Source organism: Oryctolagus cuniculus, chromosome 16, assembly GCF_051225735.1.
Source record: "Oryctolagus cuniculus isolate XC-2025 breed Fujian yellow rabbit chromosome 16, ASM5122573v1, whole genome shotgun sequence".
NCBI lineage: Eukaryota > Metazoa > Chordata > Mammalia > Lagomorpha > Leporidae > Oryctolagus > Oryctolagus cuniculus.
Genome location: NC_142882.1, coordinates 9087209 through 9112776, shown reverse-complemented (window position 1 = coordinate 9112776; position 25568 = coordinate 9087209). Strand labels below are relative to the sequence as shown.

Below are 25568 nucleotides of genomic sequence, written 5' to 3'. Positions count from 1 at the left end.
GGAAGCAGGAAGTGCCAGTGGTTGCACAGTATTGTGAGTGTACTGCCGGCCACTGAATGGTTTACTTTTATTTTATTTGAGGGGCAGAGAGAGGCGGACAGAGAACCCCCATCTGCTGGTTCCCTCCCCAGGTGCCCATAGCAGCTGGATCTCGATCCAAGTCTCTCACGGGGGTGGCAGGGACCAAGCTGCCTGGGCCAGCGCTGCTGCCCCCCAGGGGCTGAGCCAGGCCTTTACGCTCCGACTTGGGATGTGGGTGCCGCATGTGGCGGCGTAATTGCTACTTGCCTGCTTGTAAATGATAAATCCTGTGCTGAATGGTTTCAGTAACAAAAACAAAGGCGGGAGATGCGTCAGCATGTCTGTATGTAGGTGGCAAAGATCAAGGAGAGGGAAGAATCTGAGGGGTTGGCCCAGGCCTGAGAGTCCAGGACGGGAGCTGGGGGACCAGGCCAGGCTTGGCTGGGAGCAAGCGGTCCTGCACCTCGGGAGCCTGCGAGGCCCTGGGCAGGTGGGTGCTCTGGGGGCGCCGGGGACGTTTTCTGTCCCTCCCTCCCTCCCTCCTTCCCTCCCTCCCTCCCTCCCTCCCTCCCTCCCTCCCTCCCTTCCTTCCTTCCTTCCTTCCTTTCTTTCTCTCTCTCTCTCTCTCTCTTTTTTTTTTTTTTTTTTTTTTTTTTTTTTACAGGAAGAGTGGATAGTGAGAGAGAGAGAGAGAGAAAGGTCTTCCTTTTGCCGTTGGTTCACCCTCCAATGGCCGCCACAGCCGGCGCACCGCGCTGATCCGAAGGCAGGAGCCAGGTACTTCTGGTCTCCCATGGGGTGCAGGGCCCAAGCACTTGGGCCATCCTCCACTGCACTCCCTGGCCACAGCAGAGAGCTGGCCTGGAAGAGGGGCAACCGGGAAAGAATCTGGCGTCCCGACTGGGACTAGAACCTGGTGTGCCGGTGCCGCTAGGCGGAGGATTAGATCTGGCGTCCCGACTGGGACTAGAACCTGGTGTGCCGGTGCCGCTAGGCGGAGGATTAGCCTAGTGAGCCACGGCGCCGGCCTCTGTTGGTTTCTATATTCTCACAGATGCACCGGTGTGCCACGAGGACTTGAAATGGTGCTGGAGGGGGGTGTCAGAGGGGCGTCTCTGACCTCCGAGGGGGCCGATGAAAGTTGACAGGGTTAACAGAGGAAGAGAGATAGGAATCTATCACCGTGTGTGGGCGTGGGGCGAAAGTGGGGACAGTGACGAGCCCGTGACAGTGACTGGTGCCGTGCCGAGATTTCTGTGCCCTTCCTTGTTGCAGGGAAGGAATAGGAAAGAAGGGAATGCAGGGGGACAGTAAATGAGTTTGAGGGGATCGTGAATGAACCCCAAGAACAGATGAGAGTGTGAAGCCTGTGGTTTACTCCCCAGATGGCCACAGCAGTCAGGGCTGGGTCAGGCCAAACTCAAGAGCCAGGAACTCCATCCGGGTCTCCCATATGGGTGGCAAGGACCCAAGCACTTCGCCCTACTGCTGCCTCCCGTGCATTAGCGGGACCCTGTATCAGAAATGGAGCATGGCCGGCGCCGCGGCTCACTAGGCTAATCCTCCGCCTTGCAGCGCCAGCACACCGGGTTCTAGTCCCGGTCGGGGCTCCGGATTCTGTCCCGGTTGCCCCTCTTCCAGGCCAGCTCTCTGCTGTGGCCCGGGAGTGCAGTGGAGGATGGCCCAAGTCCTTGGGCCCTGCACCCCATGGGAGACCAGGAGAAGCACCTGGCTCCTGCCATTGGATCGGCGCGGTGCACCAGCCACAGTGTGCCGGCCGCGGCGGCCATTGGAGGGTGAGCCAATGGCAAAGGAAGACCTTTCTCTCTGTCTCTCTCTCTCACTGTCCACTCTGCCTGTCAAAAAAAAAAAAAAAAAATGGAGCAGCCAGGATTTGAACCGGTGCTCTGCTAGGGGCAGTCCCCATCTCAAGCTGTGGCTTAGCACGCCGTGTCGCGATGCCCGCCCTGGAGAGCATCTTTATAAAGATCGGCCCGCTTTCTGTTCTGTTTCTGCTTCCTTCAGCCTTCTCTCTGGAAGAGATCTCCCTCATTGCCTCAGCCCACAGAGCGTTTATTCTACTTCATGGGATAAAGTGTTCCCAGGTCCTAGACTCCAGCATAAACCCATTTACTATCTTTCAGTGTCATAGCCGTGGCCTCTGTGGTGGCAGTTAGGATGTGGCTCTTGGTGCCCACGCCCCGTCCTGGAGTGCCTGGTTCAAGTCCCGGCTTCCTCTGCTTCTGGTCCAGCTCCCTGCTAATGCGCACCCTGGGAGGCAGCAGTAATGGCTCAAGTCCCTGCCACCCACGTGGGAGACCTGCACGGAGTTCCTGGGTCTTGGATTGGCCTCAGCCAGCTTTGGCTGTTGCAGACATTTGAGGAGTAACCAGCAAGTAGATAGAAGTTCTCTCTCCGCCTTTCATACAAAGTAAGAATATGTAAATGAAATGGTTGTGATTTTATTTATTTTGAGAGGCAGAGAGAGAGACGGACAGTGGAAGAGAGCTCCCATTCGCTGGTTCACTCCCCAAGTGCCTGCAATGGCCAGGATGGGGCTGGGGTCAGGGCCAAGAGCCAGGAACTCCCATGGGGGTGGCTGGGCCCCCATCGCTTGGACCGTCAGCGCTGTGCTGAGACAGAGAGGAGAGAGGTCTTCCATCCGCTGGTTCACTCCCCAGTTGGCTGCAATGACTGGAGCTGCGCTGATACGAAGCCAGGAGCCTGGAGCTTCTTCCAGGTCTCCAACACAGGTGCAGGGGCCTGAAGACTTGGACCATCTTCTATTGTTTTCCCAGGCCATAGCAGAGAGGTGGATTGGAAATGGAGCAGCTGGATCTCAAACTGGCGCCTATACAGGATGCTGGCACTACAGGCGGCAGCTTTACCCACTACACCACAGCACCTGCTCCTCCTATTGTTTTTAAAAGATTTATTCATTGGTTTGAAAGGCAGAGTTAGGGAGAAACAGAAAGAGAGAGAGAAATCATCCACCTGCTGGTTCACTCCCCCCAGGAGGGCCACAGTGGCCAGGACTGGGCCAGGTAGTGGTGCCTGGAGCTCCATCCAGGTCTCCCACGTGGGTGCAGGGACCCAAGCACTTGGGCCATGCTCTGCTGCTTTCCCAGGCCATTAGCAGGGAGTTGGATTGGAGGTGGAGCAGCCGGGACTTGAACTGGTGCTCACATGGGTTGCTGGTATCACAGGTGGCAGCCTAACCTGCTGTGCCGCAACCCTGGCCCCGGAACTTATTCCTGGTTGGACATGAGGGTGCCAGAGACAGGGAAGGCTTTGTCTTTGATGAAAGACGATCACAAAGAAGGCCAAAGCTCAAGTAAACAGTTCCCGATGCGGTGAGGGATGAGCGAAGGCCCTCGGAGTGCTCCGGGTGTTTGTCTTGTTTTTAAGATTTATTTATTTGAAAGGCAGAGTCACAGAGAGGCAGAGGCAGAGAAAGGTCTTCCATCAACCAGTCCACTCCCCAGATGGCCAAAATGGCCAGAGCTGAGCTGATCCAATGCAAGGCCAGGGTCCAGGAACCGCCTCCAGTTCTCCCATGCGGGTGCAGGGGCCCAAGGACCTGGGCCATCCTCCACTGCTTTCCCAGGCTGTAGCAGAGAGCTGTCAAGCTGGTGCCCATATGGGCTTCATCTGCTACACCACTGCACTGGCCCTCTGCTCCAGGTTTTCTTTTCTTTTCTTTTTTTCTTTATTTTTTATTTTTTGACAGGCAGAGTGGACAGTGAGAGAGAGAGACAGAGAGAAAGGTCTTCCTTTGCCGTTGGTTCACCCTCCAATGGCCGCCGCGGCTGGTGCGCTGCGGCCGGCGCACCGCGCTGATCTGATGGCAGGAGCCAGGTGCTTCTCCTGGTCTCCCATGGGGTGCAGGGCCCAAGAACTTGGGCCATCCTCCACTGCACTCCCTGGCCACAGCAGAGAGCTGTCCTGGAAGAGGGGCAACTGGGACAGAATCTGGTGCCCCAACCGGGACTAGAACCTGGTGTGCTGGTGCTGCAAGGCGGAGGATTAGCCTAGAGAGCCGCGGCGCTGGCCACTGCTCCAGGTTTTCAACAGGTACTTTGTGGTGTAGCAGGTTAAGCCGGCACCCCACAGGGACTTCTCTCTAGATCTTGCTGCTCCATTTCCAGCTCCCTGCCGATGAGCCCCAGGCACACCCTCCGCCTGGGGCCGCCCTGGGCCGCTGGTTGAGCTGTGTAGTCCAGTGGGGGCCTTCGCTGCTCTCACACCCTTCCTCACTTGCTCTCCCATCACGGGGCCTGCAGCCCCAAAAGCATGAAAGAGAACTCACATCCAGTGATTCACAGCAGCCAGGACTGGGCCAGGCTGAAGGCACGATCTGTGGGCAGTGATGTGGGCATGGGGTGTAGTAATTTCTTTCTTTTTAAGATTTAATTGGGGGCCAGCGCCACAGCTCACTAGGCTAATCCTCCGCCTTGCAGCGCCGGCACACCGGGTTCTAGTCCCAGTCGGGGCGCTGGATTCGGTCCCAGTTGCCCCTCTTCCAGGCCAGCTCTCTGCTGTGGCCAGGGAGTGCAGTGGAGGATGGCCCAAGTTCTTGGGCCCTGCACCCCATGGGAGACCAGGAGAAACACCTGGCTCCTGCCTTTGGATCAATGCGGTGCGTCGGCCGTGGCGGCCATTGGAGGGTGAACCAATGGCAAAGGAAGACCTTTCTCTCTGTCTCTCTCTCTCACTGTCCATTCTGCCTGTCAAAAAAAAAAAAAAAAAAAAAAAAAGATTTAATTGGGGCCAGTGCTGTGGCGCAGCAGGTTAATGCCCTGGCCTGAAGCGCTGGCATCCCATATGGGCGCCGGTTCTAGTCCCAGCTGCCCCTCTTCCAATCCAGCTCTCTGCTATGGCCTGGGAAAGCAGTAGAAGATGGCCCAAGTCCTTGGGCCCCTGCACCCACATGGGAGACCAGGAAGAAGCTCCTGGCTCCTGGCTTCGGATCAGCACAGTTCCAGCTGTTGCGGCCATCTGGGGAGTGAACCAGTGGATGGAAGACCTCTCTCTCTCTCTCTCTGCCTCTCCTTTCTTTGTGTAACTCTGACTTTCAAATAAATACATAAATATTTTTTTAAAAAAAGGATTTAATTATTTATTTGAAAGGGAGAATTACAGAGAGACAGAAAGAACTTCCATAAACTGATTCACTCCCAAATGGCTGCAACAGCCAGGACTGAGCCAGGCCAAGCCCAGGACCCAGGAGCTCCATCCAGGTCTCCCAAGCACTCGGACCATCTTCCTCTGCTTTCCCCAGCTCATTAGCACGGAGGTGGATCAGAAGTGGAGGAGAGGGGCTGTGGTGCAGCGGGTAAGGCCGCCACCTGCAGTGCCGGCATCCCATATGGGCACCAGTTCTAGTCCTGGCTGCTCCACTTCCAACCCAGCTCTCTGCTGTTGCCTGGGAAAGCAGTGGAAGATGGTCCAAGTCCTTGGGCCCCTGCACCCATATAGGTTCTTGGCTTCAGATCGGCACAGTCTGGCCATTGCAGTAATCTGGAGAGTGAACCAGCAGATGGAAGACCTCTCTCCTTCTCTGTATAACTCTGACTTTCATATAAATAAATAAATCTTAAAAAAAAAGGTGGAGGAGCCTGGACTCGAACCTGCACCCATATAGGATACCAGCATTGCAGGTGGCGGGTTAACGGGTTAACCCATGGAGCCACAGCACTGGCCTGGGGGTGTGTTAATTTCTACTCCAGGCTCTTGTCTTGCTTTCTAAGTACAGACATGTATAAGTTGCACAAGAAGCGATGACGACATTTATTCAGAAGGTGAGAACAGGAACACACACACACAGGTGAGCCGGGGTTGCCCCACGCAGAGAAATACCTGTAACAAGTGGGCAGTGGGCCAGAAGACTGGCCAAGGAGGTAGGGAGGGGAGAGGGGGCACTTGGGTAGCACTTCTAGCCATGGGCTGCATTAGAGCAAGCGAGAGACCAGGATGCAATCTGGCACCGAAAGGGATGCCAGCGTCATATGGCTTTACCCATTATGCCACAACACCGGCCTCAAATTTCTCTCTCTCTCTCTCTCTCTCTCATCCTCTCCTTCCCTCCCTTCCTCCCTCCCTCCTTGACATTGTGGTCCCTAAGTTTGTGTGTGTGTGTGTGTGTGTGTGTGTGTGTGTGTGTTTTAACAGGCAGAGTGGACAATGAGAGAGAGAAAGGTCTTCCTTTGCCGTTGGTTCACCCTCCAATGGCTGCCGTGGCCGGCGTGCTGCAGCTGGCGTACCACGCTGATCCAAAGGCAGGAGCCAGGTGCTTCTCCTGGTCTCCCATGGGGTGCAAGGCCCAAGTACTTGGGCCGTCCTCCACTGCCCTCCCGGACCACAGCAGAGAGCTGGCCTGGAAGAGGGGCAACCAGGACAGAATCTGGTGCCCCGACCGGGACTAGAACCCGGCGTGCCGGTGCCACAGGCGGAGGATTAGCCTATTGAGCCACGGCGCCGGCTGTCCCTAGGTTTTTAATCCATGACCTGTGCCACTGGCCTCTTATGAGAGGAGGTTCAAGTCTCAGCTCCTCCACGTCCCATCCAGCTCCCTGCTAATGTGTCTGGGAAAGCAGCAGATGATGGCCCAGTACCTGGGTTCCTGCCACAATTGTCGAAATCCCAGGTGGGATTCCAGGCTCCTGGTTTCAGCCTGGCCCTGCCCTGGATGTTGTGGACATTTTAGGAGGGATCCAACAGATGGAAAATCTCTCTCTGCCTTTGAAATAAAATAAACATGTGAAAATGCCCAGAGGCAGTAGGGGGCAAGTGTGAGCAGGTGCAGCGTGGGCTTGGTGGTGCTGAGTTCAGAAACTGCTTCCCCCCACCCCCACCCGGGCTCACATGTCAGACGCCCAGGGGCACAGAGCAGCAGGTGCACACGCGGTCCCTCAGGACAAGGCTATCGGGGTAGCTGGGCTGGAAGCCAGCCTATGAGGAGACCTTGTGCCCAGGAGGGACGCTGGCCTGCAGGAAGGGGAGGGGGAGGTGGCTCTCCCCATCGTCAGGAATCGCCAAGCTCCTGTGCCCCTCTGCTGGAGCAGGGGTCCTGGGGTATCTGGCACTAGAGGGGCAGGTGTGCTTTCAGGTCAGGCGAGAGCTGGGAGTGCCGCCTTGGAAATAGGGAAACGGATTCAGTGCCCTGGGCCTGCAATTCTGCCATCAAGCAGGAAGACTTGGGTCTGCCATCAAGCAGGAAGCAGGGTCGGGGCAGGTGACGGCTGTGGGTGTTGATGGCATTTCCGTAGCTTGCAGTCAGGCACAGAGGAGGACTTCCTGGAGGTGGAGTGCAGCTTAGAAGCGGCACTCTGCCAGGGGACACAGATTGTGTGTGTCTCCGAGAAGTCCCGAATCTGTCCACCAGGGGGCGTCCAGGCTGGTCTTTCTCACCTTGCTCTACAACCTCCACTCTGCTTCCACAATTCGGTCTCCAGGAAGAGGTGCCTGGGCTCCTCTTGGTGACCCCTGGACTTTGAGAACCCCCAGAGGCTCTCCGAGGCCTCAGTTCCTACCTTGCAGGCTCCACAAAGCCTTGTGGCTCATCTGCATTCCCCTGTGTGAGGCGTGGTGCATTCTGTCACTTGGACTGTGACAAAGATGCCTGCTTGGGGAGGGGGCTGGCTTAATTCTTAAAAATCTTAGCTTATTTGAGAGACAGAGGGAGGTGGGTTGCCCATCCACTGGTTCATTCTCCAATGACCAAGAGCTGGGAACTCAGTCCTATCTCCCATTTGAGTGTCAGCAACCCAAGTCCTTGAGCCATCATCCACTGCCTCCCAGGGTGCATTACCAGGGAGCTGGAATCAGGATTCAGAGCTAGGACTGGAGCCCAGGCACGGTTGGATTTGGGACGTGGACGTCCCAAGTGGCAGCTTACCACTGTGCCAAACACCGGCTCCAGTCATATTTGAGTGAGATGAAATCTACACAATACAGAAGGAAGCGTGTGTAAGACGGGAGAGACAGGCACTTGAAAGTGGAAAGATTGAGTGGCATTGAATGAGTCCACAGTCCTGGGCAAGCACCACCCCTGTCTTGTCCAAGATGTTTTCAGCGCCAGAGAAGGAGCCCTGTGCTGGTTACACGGCTGCTCCCCAGGCCTCCCTCTCCTAGCCCAGGACAACCACTCCCTGCTTCCTCTCTGCGTGGAGTTGTCTGCATGTTTTGTTTAAGCAAGCATATGAATGATCATGCCTGACTTCTTTCATTGAGCATAGTGGGGATTTTTTTTTTAATTTTTAAAATTTATTTGGAAAGTAGAGTGAGAGAGATCCTTCATCCATTGGTCCACTCCCTAAGTGGCCACCATGGTCAGGACTGAGCCAGGCCAAAGCCAGGAGTCAGGAACTGTATCCAGTGTCTCCCGTATGGGTGGCAGGGGCCCATGGCTCAGTTACTTTAATTCCCGCCACCCACGTGGGAGACCTGGGTAGAGTTCTGAGCTCCCAGCTTCAGCTGCAGGCTGACCTGTGCTTGGCTGCTGTGGGCTTTTGGGGAGTGAACCAATGGACGGGATCTCTCTCATCTCATCTCTCTCTCTGTATATGGTTTGAGTGCGTCTTCCAAGGGTCCGTGGCTGGAAGCGTGGTCCCCCATGTGGCCATGTGAGGCCATGGTGGCATGTTCCAGAGGTGGAGCAGAGGATGTTGGAGGCACCCACTCCCCCAGGAAGGAGTTGATGGAGTTCTCCCCACAGCAGGTCATCAGGATGAGCCTGGCTCCTCACAGACCCCTCTGTCTCACCTGTGAGCTCTCACTTCTGCACACGCTCCTGCCACTGTGACACCATCCACCGTGAGGTCGTCCCCAGAGTCAAGCCAACACCAGCACTGTGCCTTCGGACCCCCAGAATCGTGAGCTAAGTGAACTTCATTTCCCTATACATTGCCCAGCCATGGGCACTTCGTGACATTAATGGAAAATAGACCAATGCATAGGGCTGAGTAGGGTGTCAACTTCTTCCTGAGTCAGTTTTGAATCCTTGTACTTTTCTAGGAGCTTGGCAAGTTCTTGGAAGTTTTTAAAATTTATTTGGTAAAGATAATATTGTTTTTTGTAGTCTGTGAAGCATCTGTAGCAATGAATGCTTTCCTTTTTTGATTTTTTAGTTACTCATGTGAGTGTCACAAGGACACACACACACACACACACGAGGGTGGGGGCACTCCCAAGAGCCAGGAACTCAACGCAGGTATTCCACATGAGTGGCAGGAACCCAATTGCCCAAGCCATCACCACTGCCTCCCAGGGTCCACATTAGCAGAAAGTTGGAGCCAGGAACTGAATCCAGATACTCCCCAGTGTGAGATGTGGGCATCTTAACTGCTAAGCTAAATGCCAGTCCCTCCTGTCTTTATGTTGTGACTTCTTTGATTTTCCCTGATTAACCTGGCCAGAGGTTGGTCTATTTTACTATTTGTTCAAAGCACCGAGTTGAGTCTGGAGTTGGCATAGTAGGTTACACTGCAGCATGTAATGCTGGCAGCCCATGTCGGAGCCCCAGTTCAGGTCCTGCCTGCTCTGTTTCTGATTCACTTTCCCGCTAATGCACCTGGAAGGCAGCAGATGATGGCCCAAGTACTTGGGGTTCCTGCTACCCACATGGTAGACCCGGTGGAGCTCCTGGCTCCTGCTGTGAGCCTGGGCTGGCTCTGGCTGTTGGAATCCTTTGAGCAGTGCACCGGCAGAGGGAAGATTGACCCCGCTCTCTCTCTGTGGCTTTGCCTTTCAAGTAGATCTTAAAAGAACCAACCTTTGGGTGTGTTGCTCCTCTCTATTCATGTGTTATTTTTCTTCTTTTATGGTGCTTATTCTTTTTCTTAGATTAGATGCTTAACTATTTTTTTTTCTTTCCTAATGTAAGCACCTGAGGCTACTTGTTCCCCTCAAAGGACAGCTTAGGCTGCATCTTCCACGTAGTTATGGGTAATAGTTTTGTTATTCATCTATAAGAAGGTTGTGTGTGTGTGTCTCCCTCTCTAACTCTGCCTTTCAAATAATTAAATATTTTTTGGTAATAAATATTTAAAACAAAAAAAGTACTGTTCAGTGGCATTTGGCACATTTCCCACCAAAGCTGTGGAACCACAACTTTAGTCCCAGAACATTTCCATTACTCTAAAACTCCCCACCCCCTCACCCCCAGCCCCTGGCTATAAACTATACTTTATGTTTTAAAAAGATTTATTCATTTCTTTGAGAGGCAGAGTTATAGAGAAAGATCTTCCATTCTCTGGTTCACTCCCCAAATGGCTGCAACAGCCAGGGCTGGGCCAGGCTGAATCCAGGAGCCAGGAACGCCATCTGGGTCTCCATGTGGGTGCAGAGGACCAAGCACTTGGGCCATCTTCTGCTGCTTTCCCAGGCACATTAGCAGGGAGCTGGATCGGAAGTGGAGCAGCCGAGACTGGAACCAGCTGACATTGCAGGCATTGGCTTAACCCACTATCACGACACTGGCCCCAACTGTACTGTATTTTTATAGGTATATCTCTTCTGAATATTTCTTATCAAGTCAAAATGTGTGACCTTTTGTGTCTGGCTTTTTTTTTTTTTTTTTTTTTTTTTTTTTTTTTTGACAGGCAGAGTTAGACAGTGAGAGAGAGACAGACAGAAAGGTCTTCCTTCTGTTGGTTCACCCCCCAAATGGCTGCTACGGCTGACGCTGTGCCGATCCAAAGCCAGGAGCCAGGTGCTTCTCCTGGTCTCCCATGCGGGTGCAGGGCCCAAGCACTTGGGCCATCCTCCACTGCCCTCCCGGGCCACAGCAGGGAGCTGGCCTGGAAGAGGGGCAACGGGGACAGAATCCGGCGCTCCAACCGGGACTAGAACCCGGGGTGCTGGCACCGCAGGTGAAGGATTAGCCTAGTGAGCTGCGGCGCCGGCCACGTCTGGCATTTTGCACTGAGCCCATGTTCAAGGTTCTTGGCATTTCCTTCCTTTACCTGGACGACCCGTGATTTGCTTAGTAGTTGCCTGCTGGTGTGCATTTGGGATGTCCCACCATTTGGCTGTTGTGAGTAGTTCTGCTGTGCCCATGTCCCCCCATGTTTTTGTTATTGCTGTTGAGTCTTCAGAGTTCTTTACATAGTATTGGACACATCTTTGGATATATAGTTGCAAACAGTTTCTCCCATTCTGTATGTTTTTTAAACATCAACTTTACATTGTACTTAGTATTAATAATAGGATTTCCCTTTTAAAAACTAGAACAGTGACTGTAGTTTCTATCTGAGCGCTATCTTCTACCTTCTCAACTCAACGATGGCATTGCTACTTTCTATTTCTGCCTATGTTTCTTGCTTACTGTACCTGTACTAGACAGATCTTCATGCCTTTGCAACATATCTTGTGGCCTTGGAACTTTATGAAAGACCAGCCATTTCAGATGAAAGATATTTGCTGAATCCTTTCCTGAAGTGGTTAAAGCAATTTGTAGTCCCCCTGGGGAACACCTATGGGATTCCTACTGAGCCTCATTTTCTACACACTTGCTACTGCTCCGATTTCTCTATTCTTTTTTTTTTTTTTAAGATTTATTTATTTTACTTGAAAGTCACAGTTACACACACAGAGAGAGAGGGAGAAGCAGAGAGAGAGAGAGAGAATCCTCCATCTGCTGGTTCAGTTCCCAAATGGCCGCAAAAGCCAGAGCTGCGCTGATCTGGAGCCAGGAGCTTCTTCCAGGTCTCCCATGTGGGTGCAGGTCTCCCACGTGGGTGCAGGGGCCCAAGGACTTGGGCCATCCTTCACTGCTTTCCCAGGCCATAGCAGAGAGCTGGATCAGAAGTGGAGCAGCCGGGTCTCGAACCGGCACCCATATGGGATGCCAGCGCTGCAGGCGGCAGCTGTGCCCACTACACCACAGCGCCGGCCCTCGATTTCTCTATTCTTGTCTACTGGGTCTACAGTGGCAGCTCACCGTCTTAATTGACATTTCCCTGATTACGAGGGAGGTTGAGTGTGTCTTTTTATTATTATTTATTTATTTGAAAGGCAGACTTAACAGAGAGGAGTGGGAAAAGTGGGGGTGGAGAAAGAGATCTTCCATCTGCTGCTTAACCCCCCAGATGGCCACAACGGCCAGTGCTGGGCTAGATGGAACCCAGGAGCCAGGAGTTTTATCCAGGTCTCCCATGTAGGTGCAGGGGCCCAAGCACTTGGGCAATTTTCCACTGCTTTCCCAGGCCATTAGCAGGGAGCTGGATGGGAAGCGGATCAGACGGGACTCTGAGCGGCACCCACATGGCATGCAGGTATTGCAGGTGGCAGCTTTACCCACTGTGCCACGACGCCAGCCCCCGAGCGTGTCCTTGTAAGTTTATTGGCCCTAAATGTTTTCTCTTCAATACGTGTATTTTGTCCTCAATTTCTTTGAGGTTGCTTATCCTTTTTTTTTTTTTTTTTTTGAGATTTACTTATTATTTATTTGAAAGAGAGGGAGAGACAGAGACAGATCTTCCATCAGCGGGTTTGCTCTGCAAATGGCTGCAATGGCCAGGGCTTAGCCAGGCCAAAGATGGGAGCTAGGAGCTTCTTCTGGACCTCCCATGTGGGTGTGGGGGCCTTAGTACTTGGACCATCCTCTGCTGCTTTCCCAGGTGCATTAGCAGGGAGCTGGACTGGAAGTGCAGCAGCCGGGACTCAAACTAGCACCCATGTGGGATCCTGGTATCTCAGGAGGTGGTTTTACCTGCTATGCCACAAACACCAGCCCCTTGCTTATCTTCTCATTGAGTTTAGGAGCCAAGTAGATAAGAACATTAGGAATATCAGGAGCATGTAGATAAGAGAACAAACTTGTGCTGAAGTCTCACTCTTGGGGACAGGATCTTTGGCAGGTCCTTGGTTTTTGCAAGCCCCACCAACAGAGGGCGCTGTCACTCCCGCATTTTTGTCAACAGGTCAACCACGCTGCTTGGGACCAGACGCGTCTAAGACTTGGGCACATCTGCACACCTGTGAGGAAGTAACTGGACGACTGCACCCATGTCTAAACATGAAAACCATGTATGTCTGAGACGCCCCTTCCACACGTGGCCTGAGGGTCACTTTCCCGAGTGTCTTCAGTGCACCTGCGTTTTGACCACGACCCGTCCGGGGATGTCAGGTGGGTGCTCTAAGGCACCTGGAGGGTGGAGTATTTAGGATATCTGGATGCTCAACCTGGGTTTCACCTGCCGGGTTTGGCTGTAGTTTCACTTTGCTGTGTTGCTGAGGTCATGGCTGCAGGGACACCTGCGGTTCTGTGGCCGGCTCCGTCTCCCCCCACCCCACCATCCCTTCCTGCTGCTTTCCCTCTCCTGCCCCTACCCCCAGTCTCTCCCCCTTTGGATCGTTCCAACTCCCCCTCCCTTTGTGCGGAATGTTTATTTTTATCTACTTGAAAGGCAGAGAGGGGCCGGCGCTGTGGTGTAGTAGGTAAAGCTACCGCCTGAAGTGCTGGCATCCCATGTGGGCACCGGTTCCAGTCCCGGCTGCTCCACTTCCAATCCAGCTCTCTGCTATGGCCTGGGAAAGCAGTAGAAGATGGCCCGAGTGTTTGGGCCCCTGCACCTGCATGGGAGACCCGGAAGAAGCTCCTGGCTTCAGGTGGGCCCAGCTCCTGCCCTTGTGGTCATCTGGGCAGTGAACCAGCGGCTGGAAGAGCTCTGCCTCTGTCCCTCAAATCAAGCAATCTTTTTTTTTTTTTTTTTTTTGACAGGCAGAGTGGACAGTGAGAGAGAGAGAGAGAAAGGTCTTCCTTTTGCCGTTGGTTCACCCTCCAATGGCCGCCGTGGCTGGTGCGCTGCGGCCAGCGCACCGCACTGATCCGAAGCCAGGAGCCAGATGCTTCTCCTGGTCTCCCATGGGGTACAGGGCCCAAGCACTTGGGCCATCCTCCACTGCCTTCCCGGGCCACAGCAGAGAGCTGGCCTGGAAGAGGGGCAACCGGGACAGAATCCGGCTCCCCGACCGGGACTAGAACCTGGTGTGCCGGCGCCGCTAGGCAGAGGATTAGCCTAGTGAGCCGCAGCGCTGACAAATCAAGCAAACTTTAAAAAAAAAATAAAATCTTCCATGGGCTGCATTGCTCCTTAAATGCCTGCAACTCCTTAAATGCCATGGCTGGGCCAGGTCACAGTCAGCAGCCAGGAGCTCCATCCAGGTGTCCCATAGGGGTGGCAGGGACCTAAGTACCGGGCCATCATCTACTGCCTCCCAGGATGCATGACCAGGGGTCTGGATGGGAAATGGAGAACCATGGGTGTGGGTATCCCACGTGGCACCTGTACCCACTACACCACACCGTCTGCCCCCGCTCCCCTTTAAAAAATTAATTGGGGGGCCGGCGCCACGGCTCACTGGGCTAATCCTCCACCTTGCGGTGCCGGCACACTGGGTTCTAGTCCTGGTCAGGGTGCCGGATTCTGTCCCGGTTGCCCCTCTTCCAGGCCAGCTCTCCGCTGTGGCCAGGGAGTGCAGTAGAGGATGGCCCAAGTCCTTGGGCCCTGCACCCCATGGGAGACCAGGAGAAGTACCTGGCTCCTGCCATCGGATCAGTGCAGCGCACCGGCCACGGCGGCCATTGGAGGGTGAACCAACGGCAAAAGGAAGACCTTTCTCTGTCTCTCTCTCTCACTGTCCACTCTGCCTGTAAAAAAAAAAAAAAAAAAAAAAAAATTAATTGGGACCAGCACTGTGGCGTAGTAGGCTAAGCCTCTGCCTGTGGCACTGGCATCCATATAGGTTCAGGTTCCGGTCCCGGCTGCTCCACTGCTGATCGCCTGGGAAAGCAGCGGAAGATGACCCAAGTGGCATCAGATCGGCACAGCTCTGGCTGTTGTGGCCACTTGGGGAGTGAACCAGATAGACCTCTCTCTCTGTGTCTCTCAAATCTTTTAAAAACTTATATGAGAGGCACAGCTCTCATCCCACTCTTCCACCCCCCAAATGCCCACAACAGCCATGACTGGGCCAGCCTGCAGCCAGGAGCTCCATCCAGGTCTCCCACGTTGGGGGCAGGGACCCCAGTACCTGAGCCATCTGTTCTGCCTCCCAGGGTGTGCACTGGCAGGGAGCCGGAGTCAGGAGCAGGGCGGGGGTGAGACCCAGGCTCTTGGATGTCGGGTGCAGGCCTCCACCCCACGCCCTCTTGAGCTCTGCTCCTCCCCAGTGCCTCTCTCTTCCTTCTGCCTCCAGACCCGTCTCTCTCCCCGGTTCGGTTTCTCCCAGCCCCAGGCTGTGCCCTCTGCATTGATCCAGAATCTTGTCTTTCTGCAGCCTCTTCCCCATGCCCTCAACTGCTTTCATTCCCCTGACCCCTGGCCTGCCTTTTCCTCCGTGGAGACAAAGGGCCTCCCTGTGGCTGCAGCATTCCCTCCTCCCCGTGTCCGCCGCGGTGCCCCCTGTGCCCTCTGGGCACCTGAGCCTTGCGGCTGTGGCCTCTGGGCCGTGGGGATGCTGTCCCTCTTCTCTGCAGAGCTCCTGAAGGGGAAGTGGCCTCGTGCAGGCTGACCCGTGGGAAGCCACTTTCTGTGCCTCCGTGGGTCCTGAGGGTGGGGGGGTCACGCGTGCCTCCTGCTTGGGCGACGCTGTGTGACCTTCTGCTGTGTCAGCCAGGCCTGGGAGCAGCTGGCCAAGGCACTGGCAGGGGGTGGGGTGGTCAGGGGCTTGTCTGGCGTGGCACTGGGCAAGCCGATTCCCTGACTCCCTGGGGATGGAGGAGGCGCCCTTACAGGGACCCAAGACCTCAGGCACAGAGTCGGCTCAGGTTCAAATTTTATTGGACCCCTTTCAGCCAGGGCTCCCCGCAGCCCCCCAAGGCTACAGCCGGAGGTGGCGCAGGCCCTCCCGCCCTGGGGTCGGAGACAGATCATCAGCCCTGGTGCCCAGCCTGGGCGCGGCCTTCCCTGTCTCCTAGCAGCTGGCCCGTGGGCCGCGGCCCAGCCACCCGCCAACGAGGCAGGGCCGGTCCCGGGAGGGTTACGAGGCCGGCGTGTGCCCGTTGGCCAGGCGCCCGGCTGCCCGGCTCCGTGGGCCCTCAGCGTCCTCGGGGGCGGCCCTGGGCCCTCGAACAGCGCCGTTCTTCAGCGGTGGGTGTTCGGCGTCCGGCTCGCCCTCGCTGGAGTCCGTCTCCTCCACGTCGCTGCGGATGTCCTTCTCCATCTGGGGGTGGGGCAGGGGGCGGGGCTCAGAGTGGGAGGAGGGCGTGGTCTGGGGGTGAGGAGGGTGGGGCGGGGGAGGTACGTGCGCGCTGAACCGTGACCATCCTACCCGGCCCTTCCGGGTGAAGTTGTAGAGCATGCGCAGAATGAGGCAGGACCAGAACACGTGCAGCAGCTGCAGCAGCCCCAGCAGCGCGTTGAAGAAGTAGTAGCCGAAGAAGGGGCCCCTGTTGATGATGGACTCGTAGTACGTGGTGTAGAGGATCCTGCAGGGGTCAGAGGGAGTCACCTGCTTTCCCTGTTCCAGAACCTTCTATGCCCCCTGGCTAATTCCTGCATTGTGAGTCCTTCACGGGGAACTGGCGTTGAGGTGCAGCGGGTTAAGCCACGGCTTGCGAGGCTGGCATTCTGTATCGGGACGCAGGTTCAAGTCCCGACTGCGCCACTTCCCATCCACTCCCTGCTGATGCACCTGGTAAGGCGGGGGGAGGGGACAGGTGCTTGGGCCCCCACACCCACGTGGGAGATCCGGGTGGAGCTCCTGGCTTCGGCCTGGTCCAGCCCCAGCTATTGCAGACATTTGGGGAATGGACCAGCAGATGGAAGATCTCTCTCTCAGTTAACAAATAATAAGTAGCAATTAATAATCTTAAAAGATCTTATATTTGAAAGGCAGAGGGAGAGAGCTTCCCTCTGCTGGTTCACTCCTCCCAAACGGCCACCAATGGCCAAGGCGGGGCTGAGCTAAAGCCGGGACACCTCTCTGGCTCTCCCATGTGGGTACAGGGGCCCAAGCACTTGGGCCATCTTCCACTGCTTTCCCAGGTTATTAGCCGGGAGCTGATCCCAGGCACTCGGCTATGAGGTCTGGATGGCCCCATCACCATCTTAACCACTATGCCAAGCATCTGCCTCTAAATTTTTAATCCCACGTTCTGCAAATTTGTGGGAGGGCCCTTGTACTCAGCCACATAAGCTGGCCGCCTGGCTGTCCTGACCATGAACCCCAGGGTGGGGCTCAGTGTCCCTGCCGCTCTCTTCCTCACCAGCAGGCAACCTGAAGCCAGCCCGAGAGAATGTTCCAGAATGCTTTTCCCCTACCATTCCACCATCTTGTCCGCTGGCCTGGACACACAGGGTGGCCCCGTTCAGACTTGTGGCTTAGAGACACCTGCTATGGGCCAGTGCCTCCTGCACTGACCTCTTCCACATAAAGCCCAGACTGGCACGCCCACTGCCGCCTCTGTCCCCTGCTGCGCTCATGGTCTCCTCGCGACCCTCCAGGTCGCCCCTTGAATCCACCAGTGTCTCAGCTACCCTGGCCCAGCACAGCGGCCTCCCCGCATGTTCCCTCTGCAGCCACCAGAGGGCACCCGCGCGCGCACCTGCGTTCTCTGGGGGAGCTTTGCACGGCAGCAGCTCAGCGAATGCTGCTGGTTCAGCGATCAGGCGCCCCTGTCCCTTCTTGCCCACCGGGTCTCAGACCTGGGCCGGGCACACCTTCCCCCTGTCTTGCTGCGAGGGCCTCGGCCCCCACAAGGTGGGGTGTGTGTGGGGGGGGTAGACTCACTGGGTGGGGAAGAGCACGAGACGCGTGTAGAAGAAGACCAGGGAGAAGACGACGAAGAGCGCATCACACGCCAGCCGGAAGCGGGTGTAGTTGAACATCTTGCAGGCCTGGGGAGGACAGCAAAGGGCGGGGGGGCTGAGGACCAGGGCCCAGGTAGGGAGGGGCGGAGTCTGGGCCCATGGAAAAGGCGCTGTGGGTAGGAACAGCTGTGATAGGGTGGGCCTCAAATCTAGGCATTGCCTAGAAAGGTGGAGGGTGGGAGAGGTTTCCTATCCCAGGAGGACCGAGGGGCGGGGCCCCGGGCTCAGAGCTGGGCGGGGCCGGGCTCACCTCCAGCAGGTAGTCAGAGGCGTCATGGAGCAGCAGCACCAGCGAGCCAATGCGCAGCAGGTTGGCGCTGTAGGAGAAGGTGATCAGAAGGATGGTCACGAAGTGATGCACCACCTGCTCTTTGAAATCCTGTGGGAGACGGGGGTCACAGCCCGAGCAGCTCGGGGGTGCTGGAGGCCCCGGGAGCGGGTGGGGGGGGGGACCCTCAGGGGATGGTGGCAAGCCCGGCCTTCCCCCACCCCAAGGACTCGCGGCTCGGTCTCACCTTGCGCCTGATGTCGAAGGGCAGCGTCATCACCAGTGAGATATAGAAGCTCAGCTCCAGGAGGTACCACCAGTACAGGGCCGGCTTCAGGGCCTGGGGCGGGGCAGGGCGCGCTCAGTCGTGGGCCGCGGAGGCCATGGCTTAAAACCAGGGCGGGAGCCTCCCGGCCCAGGAGGTAATCAAAGGGGGTGGCTTTGGGGCAGCACTTGTTCCGGGGGTCTGTTCCGCGTGGGAGTCAGAAGCAGGACTTAGAGGGGAGAGTCGCAGCGATGCTCGGCTGTGGCCCCTGGAAGACCCCGCCACTTACCTGTTCCGGGTAATTGTCCCAGCAATTCACTGGCGCCCACAGCCATGACTCCTGCAGGGAGATGGGTGTCGGAGGCTGCGCACAGGGCAGAGCCAGCTCCCTTTGAGGAGCGGGGCCGCTCAACCCTGCTTTCTCCTTCCTGGCGGCTGGGGGCTCGCTGACTCATGGCTGACTCCCCAGCTCTTGGTACAGCCGGCCCTCCACAGGCACCCGTAGGTGCTCGTGGGACAGGCGGGCGTCAGGTATACTCACGTGGTACAGGACACAGGCGCCCCCGACGAAGGAGCACAGATAGAAGACGAACCTCCAGCTGTGGGCGAGAAGGAGCCGCTGAGGCTGATGCCCAGGTGCAGACGGCACCCCGCCCTCACCCCCCGGGGGGAGGGGCTTACCTGGCCTCACAGAACTTCTGGGTCAGGCAGGGCCGGTCCTGGTTCCGGCGCACCCGGAACCAGCGTTGGGTCTGCCGCAGAGTGAGGCCACACTGGGCAGCTAGGAGGGCCAGCTGGGACTGTGCAGGGGGCGGAGGGGGCTGAGGTCAGAGAGGCCCAAGGTGGCCCTTCTGCCCCTGTTCCTGGATGGGGGAGGGGGCTCTGTGCTCCCCTCCCCTGTGGCCCCACTGGCAGGATTTGGGATTAAGAACAAGGCTGGGGAGGTGGCACTGTGGTGTAGCAGGTTAAGCCGCTGCCTGCAGTGGTGGCATGCCATATGGGTTCAAGTCCTGGCTGCTCTACTTCTGATCCAGCTCCCTGCTATGGCCTAGGAAAGCAGTGGAAATGGCCCAAGTGCTTGGGCCCCTGCACCTGCGTGGGAGACCTGGAAGAAGCTCTTGGCTCCTGGCTTGGGATCGGCTCAGCCATGGCCAGTGCAGCCCTTTGGGGAGTCTGTCTCTCTGTAACTTTGCCTTTCAAATAAAATTTTAAAAAAAGGAAAAAAAAAAAAAAAAAGGAGGCTGGGGACAGCCTCTCCTGCAGGGCCAGGTCTTGCCCCTGTCTCCAGCCTCCCCGTTCTCCCTCCAGACCCAGGGCAGCCAGGCCAGGGATGGGAATGGGAGGGCAGGAGGGTCACAGGGCCACCTTCTTCCCACTTGAGGACAGGACACGCCCAGAGAGGCTGGGGTGGGGGTGGGGGTGTGGGCAGGGCCTCCCCTCCCTGGGAGGCAGGGGACCCAGGTGGAGTGGATGGTAGAGTGCCCCTCCCCTTCCCCTGGTCCCAACCTCCAGGCCATGCAGCTGGCCTCTCACCTCCTCGGGTCTCGGTCCTTCCACCAGGAAGTGTTTCTCTAGCACAGCGTTGGGCCTCACCTGCCTCCTGCTCCGATCCCGCACCCCCAGCCACCGGCTCAGGGGCAGGCCCACGAACCTGAACATGGGCGAGGGAGAGGAGGGACACGCTGTGGATGGGGAAACTGAGGCAGAGAGGGGACAAAGTACTGGTCCAGGGCTCCAAGCATCAGAAAACACCACTGGACCAGCCTTTAGGATGAGGGTGTGTAGGCCGACCTTTGGGATACACAGGTACCTTCACCACGTCCCAAACCAAGGGGTGGGAACCCCCTCACTGCCTGTCTCATGGTGGCCTGGGTCCTGGTCTATCACCATCCCCGCCCCGACCAGGCCAGGGCTGGGCAATGACAAGAGCAGACGGGCAGGGTCGCCCCCCTCACCCCATCCCATGTACTAAGGTGAGCACTGGAAGGAGCATGGATCCTGGTCAATCACTGCAGTGTCCACAAGAGGGCGCCCCAGGGCCACACGTGGGGACTAAACTTCCGCTTCTGGCAGACAGACCCGGAGCAGCCTGGACGGCAGCTCCGTTCACACTCAACCATAGGGGCTGAGAGCACGTATGGAGCACTTACTGCCTGCCATGCGTGTGGCCGTGTGATGCACATGTTCAAGTGATCATGCCAGTGTCAGAGAAATGGCCAAGGTCACGCGGTGAGTGGGCGGCAGACCAGGGAACTGGCCGCCTCTCCTCCACCACCCACACCCCTCCACTGAGGCCACCGCAGACAAGGCCATCGTTTCAATGTCCACTGCCATGTCAGCGTCCAACAGGGCCCAGGGCTCATGCATCCCCCTACCGCAGCGGCCAGGAGTGGGACCCCGGGACAGGGACCCCTTGCAGGGGGTGGTTAAAGACTCTTGCATTGGGAAGAATCGCAGAGGAGCCCGTGCAAGGCCAGGGAGCCCCAGAGAAGGTGGCAGAACTGACAGCTGGGAGGAGGGCAGGGAGGGGGAAGGAGAAGGGGGGGGGTCCAGGCCGGGCAGGTCTGGAAGCTGGGAGCCCAGCCCTGGTCAGTGTGGGAAAGGGTGGGGCCCCCAGGAGAGAGGGCAGGAGCCGGACACCCAGGGAGAGGCGCCAACCCTGGTTCTGAGTGGTGCTGGGGTCGTGAGGGAAGGGACTGAGAAGCTGTGAGCCTTGGCCACCGGGGCACACTGCATCCAGGCAGGTGGCACCTGCTTGGGCTCTGCGCTGTAGGAAGGGGTCCTGTGTGGGGAGGTGGGGGCCCGGGAACAGAGCCGAGGGAGGCACTGCGAGGTCAGGGAGAGACTTGCTCTATGGGCGACAAAGGGAGGAGGCCCTGAGGCCTGGGGACAGGCGGAGCAGGCAGGTGTCTCTTCACCTCTGCAGGCTGGCCCTCCGTCCAAGACGCCGGCACCCCCCCAGACCCCAGCTGTGGCCAGTGTCCTGGGAAGCCAGCAATCAGAGACCAGATGGACAGCATGGCAGCAGTGAGGGGTAGGCTGGAGCCAGGCCCCCACTGGGGACACGTTTGATGCCACCCCCGCCCAGTGCAAGGGCACACACGCCAGTGGCCGTGCGGTCACAGCCTGGCAGACACTCACCTCTCAAAGACGATGCGCACGACCACCAGGGCCAGCGCCAGGGGCAGGGAGGCCAGCAGGTCCCGCGGGTGGGCATAGACCAGGCCATCACGGTCCTCTAGTTGTGCCCAGGAGTTGTTGGGCGGCAGCCAGAACCGCTCCTGCCACAGCCACTCGTTCAGGTTGGACAGCATCCTGCGGACACACGAGCCAGTCAGAGGGAGTCTGGCCACGGGATGGAGGGCCGGGGGCTGGGCCTCGCCTGCCCGGGTTATCGGAGCTGCTTCCTGACCCCAGAAGCACAAGGTCTTGGCTCCCCACTCCACGTCCATACGATGTTAAGCACAGGTGCAGGCCATGCGTCCTTAGGCAGATGATCCGACTTCATCTGGCCAGCCTGGTTAGGTACAGGAAGTGCTCATCCTGCTGACACCAGATGAGGGATGAGAGAAGACGGTTCACGCCCACAGCTGTTACTCTGCACTTGCCAGATGCAAAAGGGAGGGGCTGCCTGTGGTCATGAACTTGGGTCCCAGAAGATCCCAGAAGGATTCCTTTCACTTGCAGGAAGCCGCCTCCTCCCAGCGCCGCCCAAAGATGAAGGATTTACGAAATCCAGCTCCCTCCCCTTGATACCAAGGGCATCCATCTCACCCGCTAGCCTGGAGGCCAGGCAGTGATTGGGTGGGAGGGCCTAGCCAGTGTCTGAGCAGCAGTCGAGGTCGGCCAGCAGCCGGCCAGTGGCCGTAGGGGGAACAAGAATCTCTAGACTGTTGGGCCCAAACAGCTGGTACCAGGCCAAGTCTTTTTTTTTTTTTTTTTTTTAACAGGCAGAGTGGACAGTGAGAGAGAGAGAGACAGAGAGAAAGGTCTTCCCCTTCCGTTGGTTCACCCTCCAATGGCCGCCGCGGCCGGTGCCCTGTGGCCGGCGCACCGCGCTGATCCGAAGGCAGGAGGCAGGTACTTCTCCTGGTCTCCCATGGGGTGCAGGGCCCAAGCACTTGGGCCATCCTCCACTGCACTCCCAGACCACAGCAGAGAGCTGGCCTGGAAGAGGGGGCAACCGGGATAGAATCCGGCACCCCAACCAGGACTAGAACCTGGTGTACTGGCGCCGCAAGGCGGAGGATTAGCCTATTGAGCCATGGCACCAGCCCAGGCCAAGTCTTGAGCTAAGCACCCAGATAACCACACTAGGGAAAGCTCATTCGTTCACTTGTCTGTGTGTCCATGTGTCCATCCATCCACCTGATGGAAACAGCTCCATCCATCTGCTCACCCACTGCCCACCCATTCTCTGCCAGTCCATCTTTCCGATCTGTTCATCCATCCACCTGTCCAAACATCTGTCCGTCATTCACCACCCATCAGTCCTCCTGTACATCCATCCTCCCACTTATCCAGCCCTCCAGGCACAAGATGCTCTCTGGTTTGTACCTGCCAGGTGGGGACTGGGCTCTGGGGACACGGCTGAGACAAGTCAACAGATTTGTACATAACTTGGATGCCCGAGAGTAACAGCCTGCTGGAGGATCCACAGGGTGGCTTTCTCAGACGCGGGACAGGATGAGGAGGCTCTGGGCTTGTGCAGAAGCACGGGGACTGGGAGAGAGGCTTTGCAGGGAAATAAGTAGCAGGTGCAAAGGCCCTCAGCCCAGAGAGAGCTCAGAGGACTGGAGGGCTGGCAAGAACGCCCACAAGGATGGAACCAGCTGAGCGAGGCAGAGACAAGGATGAGGTGATGGTGGGGGCCGTGGGGAGGAAGCTGGGTTATTATCCCCAACTTTTTTTTTTTTTTTTTTTTTTTACAAGCAGAGTGGACAGTGAGAGAGACAGACAGACAGAGAGAAAGGTCTTTCCCTGCCATTGGTTCACCCTCCAATGGCCGCCACGGCCGGCGCGCTGCGGCCGGCACACCACGCTGATCCGAAGGCAGGAGGCAGGTACTTATCCTGGTCTCCCATGGGGTGCAGGGCCCAAGCACTTGGGCCATCCTCCACTGCACTCCCGGGCCACAGCAGAGAGCTGGCCTGGAAGAGGGGCAACTGGGACAGAATCCGGCGCCCCGACCAGGACTAGAACCCGGTGTGCCGGCGCCGCAAGGCGGATGATTAGCCTAGTGAGCCACGGCGCTGGCCATCCCCAACGTTTTTATGATGAGAAAGTTCAAAACCCATCATTCTCCAATAGTTCTTATGGGTTCTTCTTTCAAGGTTAGAATTCACTAGAGTGAAACGTACCTTAAGTAGATGAGGTCTGGAAGAATCCATGTACCTGGGTATCTCAATCTCCTATAAACATTACTTCCAGAATGTTCCTTCACGCCCTTCTTGGTCAACCTCCACCTCCGCACTGTGAGGTAAGTTCTGGTCCCATGTTTTCGGGGTGTGTGTGTGTGTGTGTGTGTTAGATTAGACCTGTCAGGTCTACAACTCTACATCCACGGACTCAGACTGTGGCTCTGGGGCGTCTTTCACTGTGGGGAGCGTTTCAGGATGTGTGCACGTCCCTGCATTTATACGCCGCCTCGTTCCTGTCCTCCTGCCGTCTGCATGAGCTGCAACCACGCAGCACAGTTGGTGCCCTGTCCCTTGTGCAGGGGCATTTGAAGGGCCCCAGCTGTGGGTGGTTATGAGCAGAGCGGCCATGCACACTCACGGGTGTCCGTGGACGGATGTCCTGGTTTCTCTTTGGTAACTTCCAAGAGTGATATAGTGATATTGCCTGGTCATTACTGTTTGGAGGTTTTGCTTTATTTATAAGCAACTACTTTCAGGGTGGCCATGATGTTTTGGGATGTGTGTGTGTGTGTGTGTGTGTGTGTGTGTGTGTGTGTGTATATATATATATATATATATATAAAACAGATTTATTTATTTGAAAGGCAGAGTTAGAAAGGGAGAGATGGATTTTTCATATACTGGGTCACTCTCCGAATGGCTGCAATGACCAGTCTGAAGCCAGGAGCTTCTTCCAGGTCTCCCACGCAGGTGGCAGGGGCCCAAGCACTTGGGCTGTCTTCTGCTGCTTTCCCAGACATGTTAGCAGGGAGTTGGACTGGAAGTGAAGCATCTGGGATGTGAACCGGCATCCATATGGGATGCTAGTGTTGCAGGCGGCAGCTTAATCTGCTACGCCACAATGCTGGCCTATCTTTAGTTTTATTTAAGAAAGGATGGGGCCAGCGCCGCGGCTCACTAGGCTAATCCTCCGCCTTGCGGCGCCAGCACACCGGGTTCTAGTCCCGGTCGGGGCGCCGGATTCTGTCCCGGTTGCCCCTCTTCCAGGCCACCTCTCTGCTGTGGCCCGGGAGTGCAGTGGAGGATGGCCCAAGTGCTTGGGCCCTGCACCCCATGGGAGACCAGGAGAAGTACCTGGCTCCTGCCTTCAGATCAGCGCAGCGCACCGGCCGCGGCGGCCTTGGAGGGTGAACCAACGGCAAAGGAAGACCTTTCTCTCTCTCTCTCTCTCTCACTGTCCACTCTGTCAAAAAATAAATAAATAAATAAATAAATAAGAAAGAAAGAAAGGATGGGAAGTCTGGTGGATGCTGGTGGCTTTGCAGGTGTGGCCTTTTGAAGTCCACAAGGGGGTTCAGGTGTCCCACAAGGGACAGTCCAGGTGAGGTGGAGTGGGGAGAAGAGGAGAGATTCTAGAGAAATTTTGGAGGGAGAACCCCCTAAGGATTGAAGACCTTCAAGAAACTACCCTGGGAGGAAGTGGTGGCAGCTCAAGAGCTTGGGTCCCTGCCACCCACGTGGGAGACCCGGATGGAGCGCCTGGCGTTTGTGGGATTTGAGGAGCGAACCAGCAGATGGAAGCTCTTTATTTTTCTCTCTGTCGGCCTCTCAAATAAGTGCATTGAAACTGAAAACAACAACAACAACAACAACAACAAGGAAGACGGAGAGTTTCAGCAGTGTGGTTTGGGAGGGAGGAACGCCCTTCAAAAGATATGAAGTTTCAGTTGGGCAAGAGGAGCAGGTCTAAGAGGCCCACTATATAAGGAGGAATTAGCAACACTGTAGCTGGGGCCAGCACTGTGGAGCAGAGGAAAAAGCTCCAGTTTGCAGGGCCA

The 25568-nt window shown here is 56.7% G+C and overlaps 1 protein-coding gene across 6 annotated transcripts in view; it reads right to left on the bottom strand.

Annotated features, from left to right (window-relative positions):
* Positions 1 to 15789: 15789 nt before the first annotated feature.
* Positions 15790 to 25568, bottom strand: part of CERS4 (ceramide synthase 4) — a 34968-nt gene continuing 25189 nt past the window's right edge. For 2 of the 6 annotated variants that reach the window (XR_016222581.1, XR_016222580.1), the window contains exons 2-11: positions 21512 to 21685; positions 19904 to 20021; positions 19052 to 19170; positions 18912 to 18969; positions 18660 to 18710; positions 18353 to 18445; positions 18088 to 18154; positions 17758 to 17864; positions 16297 to 16453; positions 15790 to 16188 (exon numbers count right to left, since the gene is read on the bottom strand). Coding sequence is in view for 3 of the 6 variants with exons in the window: in XM_051835496.3 (XP_051691456.3) it covers positions 16006 to 16188; positions 16297 to 16453; positions 17758 to 17864; positions 18088 to 18216; positions 18353 to 18445; positions 18660 to 18710; positions 18912 to 18969; positions 19052 to 19170; positions 19904 to 20021; positions 21512 to 21685 (1189 nt within the window). In the remaining 3 variants the exon portion in view is untranslated. Of the gene's footprint in view, positions 16189 to 16296; positions 16454 to 17757; positions 17865 to 18087; positions 18217 to 18352; positions 18446 to 18659; positions 18711 to 18911; positions 18970 to 19051; positions 19171 to 19903; positions 20022 to 21511; positions 21686 to 21782; positions 21957 to 25568 lie in introns of those variants that run through there. The other 4 variants (XM_002722001.6, XM_051835496.3, XR_016222582.1 and 1 more) reach the window with 3 other exon arrangements.